The 12,672-nt window shown below is 41.5% G+C and overlaps 2 protein-coding genes across 9 annotated transcripts in view; one reads left to right on the top strand and one right to left on the bottom strand.

Annotated features, from left to right (window-relative positions):
- The window catches only part of LOC309608508 (uncharacterized protein), a gene marked incomplete at its 5' end in the record, with an annotated part of 555,765 nt that overhangs the window by 238,955 nt on the left and 304,138 nt on the right, over positions 1-12,672 (top strand). The window lies entirely within an intron of this gene.
- The window catches only part of MYRIP (myosin VIIA and Rab interacting protein), a 223,647-nt gene that overhangs the window by 114,262 nt on the left and 96,713 nt on the right, over positions 1-12,672 (bottom strand). For all 3 annotated transcript variants that reach the window (XM_082348456.1, XM_082348457.1, XM_082348458.1), the window contains exon 3: positions 687-908. In XM_082348456.1, the coding sequence (XP_082204582.1) occupies positions 687-908 (222 nt within the window). The remainder of the gene's footprint in view (positions 1-686; positions 909-12,672) is intronic.

Here is a 12,672-nt window from a genome sequence, read left to right as displayed (position 1 = left end):
TTTGTTGGTTTCAAGAAACTGGGCAAGTTTTAAAAGCTGTTATTTATCTGAAATTTTCCATACTTGATTCGAGTCAAAATATTCCTTAAATGTTTCCCATGATGAATTTGGCAGTGTGTCTTGTACAATGCTGAGCGGTTACACAGCTTGTTACTACAGAAATAAACTCTTCTGAGGCATCCTTCAAAATGTAAAAGACTGTCAGCCCACAGGCCATACATCTGAGGCACTTTGACCTAGACATACTTCTCTATCAAACTGAGACTTAGGGAAATTTCAAGAAGCAAAACCTGCCCCATGAATCATGGACTTCTTTCCTGAACAGGTTCTTATGATGGACTTGAATAATATGGAAAAACAGGAAATGAGCTCAGCTTTTGCATCTTCTTTGATTTCAGACAATAATAATCCCAAGACTCCTGGCGATGTCCCCACAGGACATCATACAGGATCGAACCAGTGAAATTCCCAGCTTCTCCTCAGCATCCTCTTTCTGCTAACTTTAATTAAACAAGTTTGGGTGTGTTCTATCTGCGTTAGACGCACTGAATGTAGATGACTGCTTAGTAAACCTCCCCTTTCTTAAAAAATAATGCCGATCAATCAATCACTGTCGGCCCCACCTGGTTGAAGGAAGATGGTGCCTCCAGTTAGCTGAGCCCCTAAGGGTGCACTTGGCCACTCACCTCGCCTGCTGGCAGACGCAGCAGATCCACACCTTCTCGTGCTTCTGGTAGGAGCAGCAGCTCTTGCAGACGTTGAACTTACAGTCCCCACACCGGCGCTTGGTGTTGACAAGGAAGGTGAAGGGTGAGCAGCAGCGCATACAGCAGTGCTCCACGAACTTCTGGTGCTTGGAGAGGATGCTGCACTTGCTGCCTTCCTCATCCAGCTTCTGCTTCATCTCGCTGGGGAGCCAGGTTGGGGAAAGGGTGAGGAGAAGAGAAACAGCACGTCAGGTCAGGGGGCTCCCTCCCTAAAGCACGCCACCCTGGCCCTCCCATATGGCAAGCTACCATGTAGGATCTTCCTGTAAAACACAGAAAGATCAATGGCTTGACATAATATCCAGAGAGGAACCCTAATGGTGGATTAATTTTGTGTTCTTCTATATGTCATATTTTTTATAAGAAAGCACAAAGCCTTATTGCTTATATTTCAGACACTAGTTTTAAATACAAATTATTAGAAAACTAAGCACATTAAAAAGAAATCCTTTAGCTTAATTAATGTCTTTTTAAAGGAGCAGGAGATCATTTATGTTAAAATATTAATCCTTAAAACAGCCCTGCTGGGAATATGATAAATGCAATCCTGGCCCTTAATATCCCTGGAAACTGAAGCACCAGGGATTTTAAAAGCTTTCAAATCAATGTAAGTCAATAAAGATTCTCTGGGTGATGGGCTAATCCTAAACACTGGTGACTCAGAGTTGGATAAAAGTTAACCCCCTTCTTCCAAAGAGCTCGTGGATGTTCTGGGCACACAACTGGTCATAGTAATGTAAAACACAACATTGCATGCACTTTTCTCTACACTCTGAGGAGGAAAGGAGAAACCCTAAGAGGCAAGGATCTACCCCAAACACACTGAGTTACCCAGGATAAAACTGACCGGAAGTAACCAAGTTATTCTACCTTGGCAAATTTGAGTTGTTTTTTCCTGTTCAAAGATGCACACCCACAAAGAATAACAGAAAATAATTATTTTTTTCTGTATCCATTTTGTGATTGTGCAGTTCACCCCAGATGAATCTATGATGTATGTGGCAAATATTTTCTTTCATTTTGAACTTGTCTTTTCAACTTTGCTTATGGTGTCTTTCATCATTTAGAAGTGTTTAATTTTTCTGTAGTTAAATTGGTCAGTCTTTTCTTCTGTGGCTTCTGAGTGTTACATCTTGCTTATTACTCCGCCCACCCTCTACCAACCACTAATCTACTTTCTATTTCTTTGAATTTGCCTATTCTGGACATTTAATGTAAATGGAATCATACCATATGTGTTTAAGGTTCATCCATGTGACAGCATGTATCAGAATTTCATTCCTTTTTACGGCCGACTAATAGTCCATTTACAGATGTACCATATTTTATTTATCCATTCATCGACTGATAGACATCTGGGTTCTTTCTACTTTTTTGGCTATTTTGAATAATGCTGCTATCGACATTCATGTATAAGTTTTTGTGTGGACGTATCTTTTCAATCCCAGGAGTGGAATTACTGGGACATATGGTAATGCTAAATGTTTAAACTTTTAAGAAACTACCAGAGTGTTTTCCAAATCGCTGCTCCATCTTACATCCCACCAGCAACATATGAGGGTTCTGATTTTTCTGTATACTCACCAACACTTGTTATTGTCTGCCTTTTTTATTATAGCCATCCTAGGGGGTTTGAGGTGGTATCTAATTGTGCTTTTGATTTGCATTTCCCTACTAGCCATTTGTACGTAGTCTTTGGAGAAAAGTCTATTCAAATCTTTTACCCATTTTAAAATTATAATATTTGTCTTTTTCATCATTGTGTTATAAGAGTTCTTTATAATATTCTGGATACAAGTCCCTTATCAGATATATGATTGGCAAGTATTTTCTCTTTCTTATATTAAACCTTATATTTTATTAGTATTTTTAGGTGTTTTTAGTACAAAGAAGGGCTGCACTAGCTCATCCCAGCCTGCTACTAGAATGGTTTTATAATCTAATTTTTCACTTAACAACAACACATCATAAACATCTTTCCATGAAAATTCAAAGAGTGTTTGCAGCTTTAGCTTTCAGGTCCCCTGAGCTGGCTTACACGGCTGCCAATATACGCACAGGGCTTATTGCTCTGCACTGCGGTGCCCGATACTCATTTGTTGCTTGAGCATCAGAAGGGGAGAGTACATCAGGCCAGCTGATAATTCTACAGGGTAAAATATTGTGTATGTATACTTGGCTGAACAAAATATTTACAGGGAAATATTTACAGGACAGAGGTTTTTTTTCTTAAGACATGAAGATGTTGTTATCCAGTCCCTCAGATTTAGAATAGAAGGTGAGCTAAGTTACCAACAGCTCTGACCTCTGTAAACAATATAAGAACAGCCTCAGCAATTGACCTTCTTCTATTGATAGTTCAAAGACACTGAATTAAATAGGATAAAACACCCAGGAAGGAAAGTCTTTAGGGATCAAAAAAAGCTCTGTGAACTCAATGCACAAGATCATTTGAGCTTTATGAGTTTTGTTTCCTGATACACAGGACTGCAAATGCCAATGGCATTTAAAAACTCACTGAGAGTCTAATGATAAAACTGTACCAATTCCTCCAAAGTTTGTTCCAAGCAAATGGAGTGTTTTGAATCACAGGCTCAGTGGAGGAATAGAATACCCTTCTTGTGAACCATCTCTCGCTTCTCAGATTCTACTGCCCTATAGTACCTCATGGGAGAGGTCACTGAAGAATTGTATAGGATAACCTATAGTGGCTAAGTGCAGAATCAACCAAGAATTATGCAAGACCAGGTACCTGCATTGAAATGTCCTGGGAAGGACCAGGCCCCCAAATGGTCAGCCATGTGGGAAAGAGTGATGGGTTTAGAGTCAGTGGCTGGGGTGTAGAGCTGAGCTCAGTCACTTCCCAAAGATCCCTCCAACCTTTCTGAGCCTCTGCCTTCTGAGAGGCAACAGTAATTCCTACTTCACAGAGTTGCCAGAGATTTTAGGTGAGCAAAACAACATTAAGCAAATAGTACTTTTCATTTTGATTAGCAAGAAATCCAGTGGTCTCAGTACCCATAACATTTGATCACACTTGTTTCTATGTCAAGAAAGTTTTGTGATAGTATCTGGGCAAAAAGGCTCAATATGTATTTGTTGCTTGAGCACTGAGTGATAGTGGGTGTGAAGTGGCATCTCATTGTGGTTTTGACTTGCATTTCCCAAATGACTAATGATGTTGAACATGGTTAGTCTGGTCTTTAGCAATGTCATCTAACATCTGGTTTAGCCTCTGCCCGATACATCACTCTGCAACGGACATATGAAAAGCTTATCAACATTTCATGGTTTCTGGGTCCACTGCGATGCCAGTTGTGATTCTCACCACGTGTTGAGAATGCATGCAGGCTCAGTGGGGCTAGAGTGTCATAAGTTAGCTGTGTCTGCCCTAGGTGTAGCAGGGAGAATGATGGCATATATGTCACTTGTTTGCTATCAAAGAGACAGTAATTCTAGCCCATAGCTATGAGCCACCACTCCATGGTCACAGGCACTGTTGTCTAGATTGCCAATTATTCACTCAGTTCACACTCACTGAGTACCTACTATTCCAGGTGCTAGGGATAAAAAGAAAACAGGACATGGTCCCTTCTCTTCATGAAACATGTATTAAAGTGGGGATTCAAATGATTACAAACTAAATAAAATATAAAACAATTATAAGTTGTAAGACACTCTATTACAGAATAATCAGGGCACTTAGACTGAGAATGACATGGCAACCTACTTTAGACTGGGTGGTGACAGAAGTCTTCTTTGGGGAGGTGACATTTAAGTTGAGACTACAGGTTGAGAAGGGGCTAGCCCGACAGGAAAAAAAAATAGCATAACAGGCAGAGGGAACAGCAGAGGAAAAGAGCTTAATGTTGGGGAAAGGGGAGGGAAGACAAGACACAGGCCCTGGAAAGGAGTTTGGATCTTATCCTACGTGCAGTGGGAAGTTATTGAGGCCGGTGAGCAGGAACAGAGCAGGATCCAATTTCCATTGTAATAGCACCTGCTGTTACGTTAAGGCCGACTCCTAGGGGGCCATGTGTGGAAGCCTGGAGAGCAATGCATTCATTCATAGGTAGCTGGCTGAGGTTTGGACCAGGGTAGGAGCAGAGGAGATGGAGAGGAGTGGACAGATGCATGGCACACCTGCTGAAGGATCTGACACGGGGGCGGAGGGAAAGAATGAACCAAGAACCATTCTCAGGTTTACAGCTTTTGTGGGGAGTGAAGCTGTTTATGGAGCGAGGGAAGACTACGATAGTAGAAGCATGTTTTACTGAAAACTGTGAGGCATCTAAAGGGATTTGCCAGGTGGACAATTGATAGGTGTTTGTGCATCTCAGAGGAGGGATCTGGGCCAACTGTGTAAGTTCGGGAATTATCTTCAGACACATCTCCATAAATATAGGAATGGATGAGTCACCCTAGGGAAGAGAGGGCAGCAAGGGGGAAATAAGAGAGCATAGAAACAAGCCAGGGAAATCCCAAATGTTTAAACTCAGGCTGAAACTTGAAGAGGCGAAGCCAGACAAAGAGACTGAGAAAGACACCAAAGGAAGAAGATGTTTCAGAGAGAGAATGGCTGACTGTGTCTGTCATGAAGGCAGAGCAGTGTCCACTGGATTTGGCAACAAGGAGGTCACAGGTGGCCCTGACAAAAGCAATTTCACTGTGAGGGGGGTAGGGGGAGTGAGGCAGGAGCTACTGCTGTGGACTGCAGGATGAACAGGAGGTGAGGTAGCGGATCAATCACGGAATGACTCTGCCAGTAATGTTATAAATGCTAAGAGCAAGGCTCCAGAGGGTGAACCCAATTGATAGGAATAATAGTAGTCATAATAATTTAAAAGTATGTTTTGCTTTTAATCTGTCATGGGTAATATCACTCTCTCACTGTGTAATTTCAGGCAGAATCATTTTGCTGCCCCCTGATGGTGTTATCAAAATCATTTAAGGTTAATAGAGTTCACTGTATCACAGTACAGAAAATAAACACTTAAAGATTCCCTCTGGATGGTGGAGTTAATAGACACACACCAAATACACTGTGATTACCAGCTCTGAAAGGAAGCAGACCATTTTAAACCAGAACTTTGGACGGTCCCTTTAGCCCCATAAACCAGAGCATCATGTTTCGTATGAGCATTGTCTGTAAGGAGTTATGGGAGCTCCATCAACCTGAATTTCTTCAGACAGCTCAGTAAACAATGGGTGCTGGGGGGAGGGTGAGGGGCGCTGGCTCTGCTCCTGATGGCTCAAGGGGGTGAGGGCTGGGATGGTTAAAACCTTTCTGTATCTTGAAACATATTTGCTGGTTACCATCACTATGTAAGAAGAATAATGATATTGAAACATTTGGGGTCACTAAAGAGAGCCATAGTTTATATTTAACATGTTCAACCTCTAATCTACGAAGGAATTTACCATCACAATTCAGAAAAAAAGGTGGTAAAATGAATGCACATTTACATAAATAACCTCTATGGAATCCACTGAAGCTTAAGTAAAAAGAATGGAAACAGACAGTAAGCTCCACGTTTCATAAAACGAAGGAATTCCCACAACCCGCCACTTCTAAAATAGACTATGGAAGAAGTTTAGTGATATTTGGGATCTGGAGGGAAGATGGTGAAATCAGACACACATCCATCCTACCTTGAGCAGACAGAGGTATCGAAATACAAATGAGGGCACCCCAGGGGCATTATAATTCTTTCCTTGAAAAGAAGAATGGCCAGGTCACCAGAGAAGCTGGGACCTTCACCCTGTGGACTCACATCAATATCACAGTGTATCAGAGTTTCATTACAAGCCCAGGCTGGCCAGGAGCACGTGAAAAAGAAAACCCAAAGGGCATCTAGCCTGCAAGAGGGGTCACACCTCCACGGTGGTAGGCTCATCAAATCAGATGGGAAATGTCTGGGAGGGACATCCCCAGCTGAAGCTGATTACCATCCCAGCTCACTTACCTTCCAGCATCGTCCCTCTCACCTGCAAACAGCTAGGTCTGCTTTCCCTCCTGGGTTTTCACAAAGCAGTTATTCAATCACTGCCTTCACAACTCAGGAAAGTAGGGAGGGCAATCATATTTCCCACCTCCTCAAATTAGCCATAGTGCATGAAACAGAACAGACCCTCCATTTAACAGCTATGAATGACTTCACTTAAGCAGTAGCCCAAGAGGAATGGAGGTGTGGGGGCTGAGAATAAAAGAGGCTGACAGAGAATGTTCTAGATACAAAATAAATAATACAAAATAAAGCAAGCTTTCCTTTCCACCAACCTTGCCTCTTTATTGGATTTTTAAAAAATTTATTTATTTTATTTTATCTTTGGCTGCATTGGGTCTGTGTTGCTGTGCGCGGGCTTTCTCTAGTTGCGGCGAGCAGGGGCTACTCTTCATTGTGGTGTGCAGGCTTCTCATCGCAGTGTCTTCTCTTATTGCGGAGCACGGGCTCTAGGCGCACGGGCTTCAGTAGTTGTGGCTCGCGGGCTCTAGAGCGCAGGCTCAGTAGTTGTGGTGCACAGGCTTAGTTGCTCCGCGGCATGTGGGATCTTCCCGGACCAGGGCTTGAACCCGTGTCCCCTGCATTGGCAGGCGGATTCTTAACCACTGCGCCAACAGGGAAGCCCATTAATGACTTTTGAGTGGCGAGAACCTAGGCCTACTTTCCGTAACAGATTTTGGCTCCCAATGTGAGGCAGCGCTCTTGTGGTATCTGGCTCCCCAGGGTTTTCCTGAGTAGAGCTGCCAGCCATGACGACATGCCAGGATGGTTGTGATGAGCCCACTGCTTGTGGCTAGCTGGTCCTGAGAGGGGACTTGCGGGGATGTTCCTAGTAGGTGCTGAAACCGTTTGTTTCGGGGATTCTCCCTGTTTCTTCCATGCTGGGCACTGACTGCCCAGCATAGGCTTTTTCCTTGGTGGAACAGAAACATGCATCGGAAAGAGCTGACGAGCTCCAAGACTAAGTCTCCCGGTGTGCACCTGGGCAAACTTCTCTTTTGAGCATGAAGTGCTATTTGGGCATTTGAGAGTTGAGGATCATTTGTGAGCACAAGGTGCTATTTGGGCATTTTGCCAATTGGTTCCGACGTGTGTCTGACGTTGAGGACCCTTTGTGTTGGGGAAATGTTTGTTTGGGACTCCATATCGGTTATCATCTTGGAGGATTTGTGACAGTTCTGTCTTTTGGTGTGTGAGTGTGTATTCCATTTGTGTGATTGGTATTCTCATTGCCTTTTGTAAAATGGGAAATTCAGGTTCAATTCAGTAAGAAAAATTTTAGCTATGAACCTATGACTAAGAAAAACAGAGATGATTTTTTTTTTTTAACACGGTGTAGCTAACAGTATTCTTCAGAGAAAATTGGTTAAGATGAAACTCTTTTGAAACTCCAAAACTGGTTCTTTTTGCATATGCAGTTAGAGAAAGCTAGCTTGATAAAAATACTGTTTTCAGAATTCTGACCCTGAGAGAACAAAAATATGCCTAGGAGAAAGTTTGAAGTTAACTCTTATCATGTCCTTGAAATGTAAACGCAGCCCATTCTGCCTGACACTTCAGCCTTGGGTTAATTAGTAGAACTTCAAAAGATGTTTGGGTTTATCACTTATTTGCAAAGCAGAAATAGAGACACAGACACAGAGAACAAACGTATGGATACCAAGGGGGTAAGGGAGGGTGGGATGAACTGGGAGACTGGGATTGACATATGTACACTACTATGTATAAAATAGATAACTAATGAGAACCTACTGTGTAGCACAGGGAACTCTATTCAATGCTCTGTGGTAACCTCAATGGGAAGGAAATCCAAAAAAGAGGGGATATATGTATACATATAGCTGATTCACTTTGCTGTACAATAGAAACTAACACAACATTGTAAAGCAACTACAATAAAAATTAATTAAAAAAAAGATGTTTGGGTTCATTAAACACGCATCTTGTCCCACATTAAAGAGAAACTGTGCTATGAGAAAAATGTATGTTTTTAGAGGTTATGGAATATGTTCTTAAGTTTGCCGATCAGAAAATGCTGATATAACAAACAGTTCAATGACTTGTTTCTTGGTGTTGTTAAGGTCTTTTATTTTTTATTTATTTATTTTTTTAATAGGAATCCTTCCATGGGTGTTTTGCTATCTTGCTCTCCATTTTTTAAAAATTAATTAATTAATTAATTAATTTTTTTGTCTGTGTTGGGTCTTTGTTTCTGTGCGAGGGCTTTCTCTAGTTGCGGCAAGCAGGGGCCACTCTTCATCGCGGTGTGCAGGCCCCTCACTATCGCGGCCTCTCCCGTTGCGGAGCACAGGCTCCAGACGCGCAGGCTCAGCAGTTGTGGCTCATGGGCCTAGCCGCCCCGCGGCACGCGGGATCCCCCCAGACCAGGGCTCGAACCCATGTTTCCTGCATTAGCAGGCAGATTCTCAACCACTGTGCCACCAGGGAAGCCCCTGTTAAGGTCTTTTAAAGGTTAAAAATTGTAATATGTAAAAATGATAAGGGAAGCATTTCAGTGTGTAAAGCAAGTAGGATATGTGTTGTCAGTGAGAGAAGGTATAAAAAAATGAAAATATTTTTGCTGAGGGATAAAAGAAGGATTAATTTTGTCCTAAAGCTGGTTGTTTCTGGATGGGAAAAAAAAGAAGAAAGAAAGTGATAAAAGTTTGTAAAAAAAAAAGGAACTTCGAGAAAAGAATTTTGTACGTTGTTAAGATAAAGATTAGATCGAATTTAATTAGATAAATGAATTTTGTTATTAATAGTAAACTGATGCAAGACTGAGTTTGGTTTTCTCTCCGTTAAGAGAACAAAGTTTTTCTAAACAAATTAGGATTATTTGGTATGTTAAATTATACAGAAAACATTGTCAAATAATAATGATAAACATTCTTACGTTATATACATATCATTAATATGTGTTCTAGAAGTTATATGAAGTTTCTAAAATTTGAGTATGTTCTAGCATTATGTTTCAGTCATACTTTTAGTTATAAATTGTCTAGTGAAGTTGTCACAGAGTATAACTTAACTACTTATGATGTGTACTTGCTGGCTTTAAGACTTGCTGGCTTTAAGTCTACTGCTTGAAGCACATGTACAATGTTTGTGTGACAATTGGGTATAATTGATAAAATGTATAGGCTATAAAATGTTTCCCCATCAGCATACCTCTGTACTGGTTTGTTATGTCTGGTTAGTTTTCCCCCAACATGAATAACTAGGCCAATATATAAACAAAAAGTAGGCCTAGCACCAAGGGACATGAATAGACCCAGAGCTGGCAACTGAGCCACTCTGGCAATGTTGGAAAAATACATTGATTATCAATGCTCTCATGGAAGGATTTGCTATTAAAAAGGGAAAATGGTGGAAGAAATTTTCCCATATTGAAGTATGGGGAAGTCATCCTGGCTTATACATGATTAAATTAAACTTTAGGCTAACCAAAACAGCCTGTTTGTGGCCTATTAAACATATATTGTACATCTGCTTTAACCATTAAGAAAAAAAACACATTCAGAGAATAATACAAGGATGCATTTTGATTATTATCCTCATTGTAATATGTCTGCTAATTTTCAAATGTTTGTCCAAGTACTATGACAAAGTAATCAAAGAGAGAGGTAATGTTTTCACATTACAAAATATTGATGCTAAGCTTGGAACTCGAGATTATTTACAACTCCATTCCCCAAATTAGGCAGGACTATGCCCCACTTTAGCAGGAAGTAGCCACAGCGGTTGTTGCCCCATTCCCTCAAAGATTTGGGGAAAATTGGAACAGAAATGAAACTAAAACCAAGGTCCCCTGCCAAGCTTATGATTAACCTCTCTATCCAAAACTCCCTTTCTGGTTCTGTACCTGTCCCTCCTCAAGATTGAGGAATATCAAAGAAAAGGTGGGTTTGAAATGGAGCAGGACCCTATGGTCCTTCCCCCACATGGTTTCCACCTGCCTTTTGTCTATGGAAAAACTTTAGCCAAAGAATAAGTTTAATCAGAGAAGTGATAAAATGCAGAAGCAAAGGAAAGCAGTCAAGCAAGACACAATAATAACAGTTTAGTCATTAAGCAAAGTCAAGGACATTCAGTTCCTCCTCAAGGGCTATAGATAATATTCAAAGCCATATCCTTTGAGCTGTTTTATAGATACTGAAAACTCCACCAGGTGGAAGATGTTAACTACACGATGACCAGACTGTAGCCATGACATAAGCTGCCACACGAGTCCGCACCCCCCACCCCTTTGCTCTGAAATAGAGCAAACTTTTCTTTCCACCAGCTGTGCCTCTTTATTGGCTTTTGAGCGGTAAGCAGCCAAACCCCACTTTCAGTAACAGTATGTATATATTTTAATATATTGAAGCCAGCAGTAGGTTAACCTGAGCTGACCAGGGTCACTGACCACTGTGTGCTGGGCAGATTCACAAGAAAGCTGCTCCTGCTGTTTACAGTGGACAGAGGAGCATAACTAAAGTTGTGAGACAAACTGGAAATAGGGTGACCATGTATAACTACCAATCCATGTGTCTCTAGATCCCCATCATATTATGAAATACGTATGAAAAAATATATACAAAGTAAACTGGATATTAACATTGTTACAAGACCACATCTGTAAGTCCTGATTTCAAATAATTTTGCTCATTAATATGGCTTCATTTCATTATTTAACTCATGGGATTTATAAGTAAATATTTATACATTTGAATGTGAAGTAAATTTGTGGAAATAAAAAAGTGCTTTTATATCTTTACATACTAGGAACTGGCCTGAGGTTTTATTTTTCAGATGGTTCCTTCACTTAGATTGAAAGTCACTGAATGAGGATGGCTTGAGGCTGTAGCTTTTGAGCTTTCTCATTTTATGTATTTAATTGTTTGTTTGTTTGTTTGTTTTGCCTAAAAGAGCTTCTAAAGTTGGAGTGGGGATTGTTTATCTTCCATATGCCCCAGGATTTCTACTTTCCTGCTTCTAATTCTGTCAGTAAAGGTTGGTTCATTAAACAAAAAAAGGGAAAGAACTCAGGACAGAAACTGCATCCGCCTTCAGCTGCTGCAGTGCTTTGCCTCGCCTGGGTGTAATCACAGGGCAGGTGTCTGGGTCCACACAGGAGGCTTAGGCAAACACGGTGGGAAGTGACACTGTCCCTGTGAGAAGAGGGATAAGCTCAAAGCCTGGCTATGATCTTGGTGCTATGTTAAGGTCAGACGTGTGTTAATTTTCTTCCATACTCAGGCAGCCTAAGACACTGAACCCAGAAGGAAAACCCAATCCACGATTGATGCCTGGTCATTGCAGAGGAGGAAAGACAGAGGGAGGGGAGGGAAGATACCCATTCTTCTCTCCTTCCTCATTGACAGACACTGAGTTTGAGCTGAGCCATTGCCTCCCAGAATCAAGACCAGGCTTCCCAGCACCCCTTGCAGCTACACGCAGCCATGTGACTAAGTTCTGGCCCATGAGATAAAAGTGGAAGGGAGGTGTGTTACATAGGGTGCTTAGAGGGAGCTCACTCCGCCAGAAGGGGCTCCCTTTTGTCTTTCTGCTTTTCCTCCCCCATCTCATTCTGTGTTCATGATGTCATGAGCTCTAGCTGCTAACCCGATCTATGATTTGACCTTGGGAAACGGTGTGGATCAAAAACAAAGGCTCTTGGGTCCTCAATGATATGGGGGAGCTGCCACACTAGTCCTGAACCCACCCCTGAATTTCTTCTATGTGAAAGAGAAATAAATTCTATCCTGTTTCAGCACTGTTTATCTATTGTTATTCTGGGTTTTTCTCTTGTACACCGATAGACCTGATTCTGAGAAAGGAGAGCAGGGCAAGTGTCAAGTAGAGTGCGAGCAAAGTAAGGATGGGAAGGGGAGGCTGAGTGATGAGGCAGAGAGTGG

The sequence above is a fragment of the Balaenoptera borealis genome, assembly GCF_965194805.1.
Source record: "Balaenoptera borealis genome assembly, chromosome: 12".
Taxonomy (NCBI): domain Eukaryota; kingdom Metazoa; phylum Chordata; class Mammalia; order Artiodactyla; family Balaenopteridae; genus Balaenoptera; species Balaenoptera borealis.
The sequence above is the reverse complement of the archived record's forward strand: the minus strand, read 5'-3'. Positions and strand labels throughout refer to the sequence as shown.